Below are 8,101 nucleotides of genomic sequence, written 5' to 3'. Positions count from 1 at the left end.
CGCCCTATACCCAATCCTTCATATCATCAACACACTAACCCATATCTCCCACACTCACACCCACGCCCTCTCCCACGCCTCGCCTAACTTCTAACCCAAGCTTCTCTCCCATTCCCTTCCCATACGTAACTTCCTCCCTCTCCAATCTCCTCCCCTTCTCCCCTCTTTTTCTTCTTTCCTCCTTCCTTTTTCGCACATTTAAATTCTTACCCATTCCCTCCCCCATATATAAATTCCTCTCTCTCCCATCTCCTCCCCTTCTCCCCTTTCCCTTCTCTTCTCCTCCCTTTTTCATACATTCAAATTCTCCCCCATTCCCTCCCCCATATATAAGTTCCTCCCTCTCCCATCTTCTCCTCTTCCTTTTCTCCTCCCCTTTTCATACATTCAAATTCTCTCTCTCCCATTCCCTCCCCATACGTAAGTTTCTCTCTCTCCCATCTCCTCCCCTTCTCCCTTTGTTCTCTTCTCTCCTCCCCTTTTCATACATTCAAATTCTCCCCCATTCCCTCCCCCATCACCTTCATTCCCTCACACCCACACGCCCTCCACCCACGCCTCTCCTAATTTCTAACCCACGCCCCTTTCCCCACACTTACATCCACACGCCTTCTCCACCTTTCCCCCATGCTCTCCACCCACGCCTTTTCCACACCCAAGGCCTCCGCACGCCCAGCCACGCCTCGCCTAACTTCCCGCCGCCACCCCTGTTCAATTCGACACAAAATTGGTACGTTTATGCTAATCGTGCCGCGTAATTCACAGGCTGCCTCTGCTGTTGCTGGCGCTGTGTCGTGAGTTCTGTTGAGACTCGTTTACCTGTGCTGTCTACCGAGGGATCGCGCAGGTAAAGGTGGTGAGCGGACAGGTGAGATTTCTTGGGTTTCCATTTTTTCATTTGTTTTGCTTGTTTTCTTGTGGTGCTTCATATTGCTTTCTTATTTCTTGTTGATTAAGGTCCAAATTGCTTTCTTTTTTCTTGTTAATTAAGGTCCATATTGCTTTCTTTTTTCTTGTTAATTAAGGTCCATATTACTTTCTTTTTTCTTGTTAATTAAGGTCCACATTGCTTTCTTTTTTCTTGTTAATTAAGGTCCAAATTGCTTTCTTTTTTCTTGTTAATTAAGGTCCATATTGCTTTCTTTTTTCTTGTTGATTAAGGTCCATATTGCTTTCTTTTTTCTTGTTAATTAAGGTCCAAATTGCTTTCTTTTTTCTTGTTAATTAAGGTCCAAATTGCTTTCTTTTTTCTTGTTAATTAAGGTCCATATTGCTTTCTTTTTTCTTGTTAATTAAGGTCCATATTGCTTTCTTTTTTCTTGTTAATTAAGGTCCAAATTGCTTTCTTTTTTCTTGTTGATTAAGGTCCCTATTGCTTTCTTTTTTCTTGTTAATTAAGGTCCAAATTGCTTTCTTTTTTCTTGTTAATTAAGGTCCATATTGCTTTCTTTTTTCTTGTTGATTAAGGTCCAAATTGCTTTCTTTTTTCTTGTTAATTAAGGTCCAAATTGCTTTCTTTTTTCTTGTTAATTAAGGTCCATATTGCTTTCTTTTTTCTTGTTAATTAAGGTCCATATTGCTTTCTTTTTTCTTGTTAATTAAGGTCCAAATTGCTTTCTTTTTTCTTGTTAATTAAGGTCCATATTGCTTTCTTTTTTCTTGTTGATTAAGGTCCATATTGCTTTCTTTTTTCTTGTTGATTAAGGTCCATATTGCTTTCTTTTTTCTTATTAATTAAGGTCCACATTGCTTTCTTTTTTCTTGTTAATTAAGGTCCATATTGCTTTCTTGCTCAGGTCCATATTGCTTTTTTTCTTGTTAAGGTCGATATTGCTCCCTTTTTTATCTTGCTCAAGGCCGCAAAGATACTGCTTCTACAAGGGTGACCAAAAGTCTCAACAAAAGTGGCAGAAATCGGAATATCAACTACCCACCAAATCCATTATGAGCTTATACTACTAATGATAAACCACACCTTAGTACGGACGAGGATGAACTTAAAAAAAATGATTATGCTAAAACCCAAATAAATAATAAACAAATAGAAATAGCACAAAAAAAAAAGAGAATAAGCGCCATGGGTGTGAAAACTTGGGATCCTCCAGAGAACACAAATATTTATAGACACACCCGTAAACTATTCCTCCCCCCCCCCCCCCGCGCCGCCCCCCCATAAACCTTTCTCCCCCTACCCCTGCCGCCCCCTCCGCTCCCATGCACCTTTCCTCATCGCTCCCCCTCCCTGCAAACCTTCCTCCCCTTGTCCCCCCTGCCCCCTCCCTATTTATTCCCACCACACGGCACAAAGATCCTATTCGTGGGTGCTGCAGAAGCGTTCCTCGGTACCGCAAAAACTTGAGACTCTTGCAGCGGTGGTGGTGGTGGTGGTGGTGGTGGTAGTGGTGGTGGTGGTGGTGGTGAAGCAAGTCAGCGGACCATTAAAGACGTCCGCAACACAAACAAAAACGTCAAGAAAGTTCCAAGAAAAGAGAATAGATTAATAAAGAAGGAGTATATGGAGGAAATAAAAATGAAGGATATGGAGAAAGGGCAAGAAGGTATAGGGCGAGAAAGGAGGGAAAATGAGGGAGGAGGGGAGGAAAATTAAGGGATGGAGGGAAAAAAGGATAGAGGAAATGGTGAGAGAGAGAGAGAGAGAGAGAGAGAGAGAGAGAGAGAGAGAGAGAGAGAAATTAGCAAGGCGTACCCAAGTTCTTCATTTCTCACTCTACATTACTCCTCTGATGGCTAAATTACCTAAAAGTAGAAAAAAAGGAAAACATCAAGAGTTCTGGAAGGTCAATGGGTCCCCTCTCCTCCCCTTCCTTTTCCTTTCCTTTCCTTATGTTCCCTCTCCCTTTTTAATACTCCCTATGTTTTCCTCTCCCTTTCTAATACTCCCTATGTTTTCCTCTCCCTTTCTAATACTCCCTATGTTTTCCTCTCCCTTTCTAATACTACCTATGTTTTCTCTCCTTTCCTAATACTCCCTATGTTTTCCTCTACCTTTCTATTACTTCCTATGTTTTCCTCTACCTTTCTAATACTTCCTATGTTTTCCTCTCCCTTTCTAATACTCCCTATGTTTTCCTCTCCCTTTCTAATACTCCCTATGTTTTCCTCTCCCTTTCTAATACTCCCTATTTTCCTCTCCTTTCTAATACTCCCTATGTTTTCCTCTCCCTTTCTAATACTCCCTATGTTTTCCTCTCCCTTTCTAATACTCCCTATGTTTTCCTCTCCCTTTCTAATACTCCCTATGTTTTCCTCTCCCTTTCTAATACTCCCTATGTTTTCCTCTCCCTTTCTAATACTACCTGTTTTCCTCTCCCTGTCTAATACTCCCTATGTTTCCTCTCCCTTTCCTAATACTCCCTATGTTTTCCTCTCCCTTTCTAATACTCCCTATGTTTCCTCTCCTTTCTAGTTTCCCTCTCCCCTTTCCTAATTCTCCCTATATTTTTTTTCTCCCCTTTCTAATACTCCCTATGTTTTCCTCTCCCTTTCTAATACTCCCTATGTTTTCCTCTCCCTTTCTAATACTTCCTATGTTTTTCTCTCCCTTTCTAATACTCCCTATGTTTTCCTCTCCCTTTCTAATACTCCCTATGTTTTCCTCTCCCTTTCTAATACTCCCTATGTTTTCCTCTCCCTTTCTAATACTCCCTATGTTTTCCTCTCCCTTTCTAATACTCCCTATGTTTTCCTCTCCCTTTCTAATACTCCCTATGTTTTCCTCTCCCTTTCTAATACTCCCTATGTTTCCTCTCCTTTCTAATACTCCCTATGTTTTCCTCTCCCTTTCTAATACTCCTATGTTTCCTCTCCCTTTCTAATACTCCCTGTGTTTTCCTCTCCCTTTCTAATACTCCCTATTTTTCCTCTCCTTTCTACTACTTCCTATGTTTTCCTCTCCTTTCTAATACTCCCTATGTTTTCCTCTCCCTTTCTAATACTCCCTATGTTTTCCTCTCCCTTTCTAATACTCCCTATGTTTTCCTCTCCCTTTCTAATACTCCCTATGTTTTCCTCTCCCTTTCTAATACTCCCAATGTTTTCCTCTCCCTTTCTAATACTCCCTAATATTTCCTCTCCCTATGTTTTCCTCTCCTTTCTAATACTCCCTATGTTTTACTCTCCCTTTCTAATACTCCCTATGTTTTCCTCTCCCTTTCTAATACTCCCTATGTTTTCCTCTCCCTTTCTAATACTTCCAATGTTTTCCTCTCCCTTTCTAATACTCCCTATGTTTTCCTCTCCCTTTCTAATACTCCCTATGTTTTCCTCTCCCTTTCTAATACTCCCTATGTTTTCCTCTCCCTTTCTAATACTCCCTATGTTTTTCTCTCCCTTTCTAATACTCCCTATGTTTTCCTCTCCCTTTCTAATACTCCCTATGTTTTCCTCTCCCTTCTCTACTTCCCTCTATTTTCCTCTCCTTTCCTAATACTTCCTATGTTTTCCTCTCCCTTTCTAATACTCCCTATGTTTTCCTCTCCCTTTCTAATACTCCCTATGTTTTCCTCTCCCTTTCTAATACTCCCTATGTTTTCCTCTCCCTTTCTAATACTTCCTATGTTTTCCTCTCCCTTTCTAATACTTCCTATGTTTTCCTCTCCCTTTCTAATACTCCCTATGTTTTCCTCTCCCTTTCTAATACTCCCTATGTTTTCCTCTCCCTTTCTAATACTCCCTATGTTTTCCTCTCCCTTTCTAATACTCCCTATGTTGTCCTCTCCCTTTCTAATACTCCCTATGTTTTCCTCTCCCTTTCTAATACTCCCTATGTTTTCCTCTCCCTTTCTAATACTCCCTATGTTTTCCTCTCCCTTTCTAATACTCCCTATGTTTCCCTTCCCTTTCTTTTCCATTTATTTTTCCCCCTTTTTCCCCATATTCCATTTCTTTCCGTTCTCGCCTTCCCTTCCTTCCCCTCCTAATCCTTCCCTTATCATCCCTTTCTTCTTCACCCCTCCCATCACTTACCCTTTTCCCTTTTCTCCTCCCCTGCTCTCGCCTTTCCTTCCCTTTCCTCCCATACAATTCCTTCCCTTTCATACCCTTTCCTTTACCCCTTCCACCACCTCATTCCTTTCTTTACTTATTCATCTCATTCCTTTCTCACCTCCTTCCTCATCCCATTCTCTCCTTTCTCTTTCCCTTCTCCCCCTCTACCATCTCATTCCTGCTCCCTCCCCCACCGTCCTCGCCCCTCCCTTCCCCTCCCCTCCCCATCTCATTTCTTTCCACTCCCCCCCCCTCCCCCCCACGCCACGCAGCTCATTAACAGGGGATCATTATACAGACTGACGACTCATCAGAAAAAGGGGGCGGCGACCCTGGCAGAGCGAGCCCCCCCCTTACACACATTTTCTTTGAGGTGTTGCGGCAAGCGAGGGAGGGAGGGAGGAGGAGGAAGGAGGGAGGAAAGAAAAGAAAAAAAAATAGGCGAGTCGAAATTCTTGATAATGTTTCTCTCTCTCTCTCTCTCTCTCTCTCTCTCTCTCTCTCTCTCTCTCTCTCTCTCTCTCTCTCTCTCTCTCTCTCACAGACAAAGCATTAATAATATCGTTCTTAGCTATTTTCCCTTTACATTCATTCACTCCTCTGATGCAAAGTGACATTTTATCATTGTTATTATTATTATTATTATTATTATTATTATTATTATTATTATTATTATTATTATTATTATTATTACCGTCATTGTCTTTTTTACTATCACTATCATCATCATCATCATCATTAATCCTTATCTTTACGTTTGTTTGTTTTCCCATTCAATAAAAAAACCTCATGATTAAATATTTATGTGCAAGGAAGCATTTCTTTTTTTTTTTTTTTGCCTTTCTTGTTTTTCATGTTCCAGCTTCCCGTTTTTCTTTTCTTTTACCTTCTTTTTTGTTTGTTTGTTTTTGTTTGTTTTTCTCCCTATCATTCCTTCCTTTTTAGCCGAGCGCTCCGCCAATCCCTTGTTTTGCCTCGTTGCTCTTAAACTTTTGTGCCATTATTTTCTTTTTTTCTTTTTTCAGCAACTCTCATTTAATCTTTCCCCTTCCCCGTTTTTTTTTTTTTTTTATATACCATTAACCTACAAACATTACTCTCTCTCTCTCTCTCTCTCTCTCTCTCTCTCTCTCTCTCTCTCTCTCTCTCTCTCTCTCTCATTCATTTTCTGCATAATTCATCATCCTTCATTTTTTTCTTTCTTCATTTTCATTTTCTTATTCCTTTCATCTTTCATCTCATTTTTTTCTTTACGTCACCAAACACCTCTCTCTCTCTCTCTCTCTCTCTCTCTCTCTCTCTCTCTCTCTCTCTCTCTCTCTCTCTCTCTCTCTCTCTCTCTCCCAGTCCTCAGTCTCTCTCCCAGTCCTCAGTCTCTCTCCCAGTCCTCAGTCTCTCCTCCCAGTCCTCAGTCTCTCCCAGTCCTCAGTCTCTCTCCCAGTCCTCAGTCTCTCTCCCCAGTCACTCAGTCTCTCCCCCCAGTCACTCAGTCTCTCTCCCAGTCACTCAGTCTCCCAGTGATCCTCAGTCTCTCTCCCAGTCCCTCAGTCTCTCTCCCAGTCACTCAGTCTCTCTCCCAGTCACTCAGTCTCTCTCCCAGTCACTCAGTCTCTCTCCCAGTCACTCAGTCTCTCCTCCCAGTCACTCAGTCTCTCCTCCCAGTCACTCAGTCTCTCCCCCCAGTCCTCCAGTCACCAGTCTCCAAGTCTCTCAGTCTCTCCTCCCAGTCACTCAGTCTCTCCTCCCAGTCACTCAGTCTCTCCCCCCAGTCACTCAGTCTCTCCCAGTCACTCAGTCTCTCCTCCCAGTCACTCAGTCTCTCCTCCCAGTCACTCAGTCTCTCCTCCCAGTCACTCAGTCTCTCTCCCAGTCACTCAGTCTCTCCCCCCAGTCACTCAGTCTCTCTCCCAGTCACTCAGTCTCTCTCCCAGTCACTCAGTCTCTCCCCCCAGTCACTCAGTCTCTCCCAGTCACTCAGTCTCTCCCAGTCACTCAGTCTCTCTCCCAGTCACTCAGTCTCTCTCCCAGTCACTCAGTCTCTCCCCCCAGTCACTCAGTCTCTCTCCCAGTCACTCAGTCTCTCTACCAGTCACTCAGTCTCTCTCCCAGTCACTCAGTCTCTCCCCCCAGTCACTCAGTCTCTCTCCCAGTCACTCAGTCTCTCCCAGTCACTCAGTCTCTCCTCCCAGTCACTCAGTCTCTCCCCCCAGTCACTCAGTCTCTCCCAGTCACTCAGTCTCTCTCCCCCAGTCCTCAGTCTCTCCCCCAGTCCTCAGTCTCTCCCCAGTCACTCTCCCAGTCTCTCTCCCAGTCCTCAGTCTCTCTCCCAGTCCTCAGTCTCTCTCCCAGTCCTCAGTCTCTCTCCCAGTCCTCAGTCTCTCCCCAGTCACTCAGTCTCTCCCAGTCCTCAGTCTCTCCCCAGTCCTCAGTCTCTCCCCAGTCCTCAGTCCTCTCCCCCAGTCACTCAGTCTCTCCCCAGTCACTCTCAGTCTCCCCAGTCCTCAGTCTCTCCCCCAGTCACTCAGTCTCTCCCCCAGTCCACTCAGTCTCTCTCCCAGTCTCTCTCCCAGTCCTCAGTCTCCCCCCAGTCACTCAGTCTCTCCCCAGTCTCGTCCTCAGTCTCTCCCAGTCCTCAGTCTCTCCCACTCAGTCTCTCCCCCCAGTCACTCAGTCTCTCTCCCAGTCACTCAGTCTCTCCCCCCAGTCACTCAGTCTCTCCCCCCAGTCACTCAGTCTCTCCCCAGTCCTCAGTCTCTCTCCCAGTCCTCAGTCTCTCCCCAGTCCTCAGTCCTCGATCCTCAGTCTCTCTCCCAGTCCAGTCCTTCAGTCTCTCCCCAATCCTCAGTCCCTCTCTCCAGCTCAGTCTCCCCAGTCATGGTCTCTCCCCCAGTCCTCAGTCTCTCCCAGTCCTCAGTCTCTCTCCCAGTCCTCAGTCTCTCCCCAGTCACTCAGTCTCTCCCAGTCACTCAGTCTCTCCCCAGTCCTCAGTCTCTCCCCCAGTCCTCAGTCTCTCCCCAGTCCTCAGTCTCTCCCAGTCACTCAGTCTCTCCCCCAGTCCTCTCTCCAGTCTCTCTCCCAGTCACTTAGTCTCTCT

General features: G+C 44.6%; 2 protein-coding genes and 1 long non-coding RNA gene across 23 annotated transcripts; all 3 read left to right on the top strand.

Moving 5' to 3' along the window:
* The first annotated feature begins 638 nt into the window (after window positions 1-638).
* Window positions 639-1,778, top strand: LOC126989722 (uncharacterized). Of its 21 annotated transcripts, none has more exons than XR_007743637.1 (5): window positions 639-991; window positions 1,094-1,331; window positions 1,536-1,603; window positions 1,638-1,705; window positions 1,740-1,770. It is a non-coding gene; the product is annotated as an uncharacterized LOC126989722 (long non-coding RNA). The 21 variants fall into 21 exon arrangements; XR_007743640.1 differs by having other exon boundaries at window positions 1,094-1,365; window positions 1,434-1,603; XR_007743639.1 differs by having other exon boundaries at window positions 1,094-1,365; window positions 1,434-1,705; window positions 1,740-1,778.
* A 3,712-nt stretch (window positions 1,779-5,490) lies between these two features.
* On the top strand, window positions 5,491-6,321 carry LOC126989724 (uncharacterized; the record flags this gene model as incomplete). Its single annotated transcript, XM_050848335.1, has 2 exons — window positions 5,491-5,556; window positions 6,115-6,321. Coding segments are annotated over 2 exons (135 nt in total), but the record flags the coding sequence as incomplete, so codon positions are not given.
* A 207-nt stretch (window positions 6,322-6,528) lies between these two features.
* On the top strand, window positions 6,529-7,324 carry LOC126989721 (uro-adherence factor A-like; the record flags this gene model as incomplete). Its single annotated transcript, XM_050848334.1, has 2 exons — window positions 6,529-6,712; window positions 7,218-7,324. Coding segments are annotated over 2 exons (291 nt in total), but the record flags the coding sequence as incomplete, so codon positions are not given.
* Between the last annotated feature and the right edge of the window lie 777 nt (window positions 7,325-8,101).

This window comes from Eriocheir sinensis, unplaced genomic scaffold (assembly GCF_024679095.1).
Source record: "Eriocheir sinensis breed Jianghai 21 unplaced genomic scaffold, ASM2467909v1 Scaffold1272, whole genome shotgun sequence".
In the NCBI taxonomy this organism is placed as follows: domain Eukaryota; kingdom Metazoa; phylum Arthropoda; class Malacostraca; order Decapoda; family Varunidae; genus Eriocheir; species Eriocheir sinensis.
The sequence above is the reverse complement of the archived record's forward strand: the minus strand, read 5'-3'. Positions and strand labels throughout refer to the sequence as shown.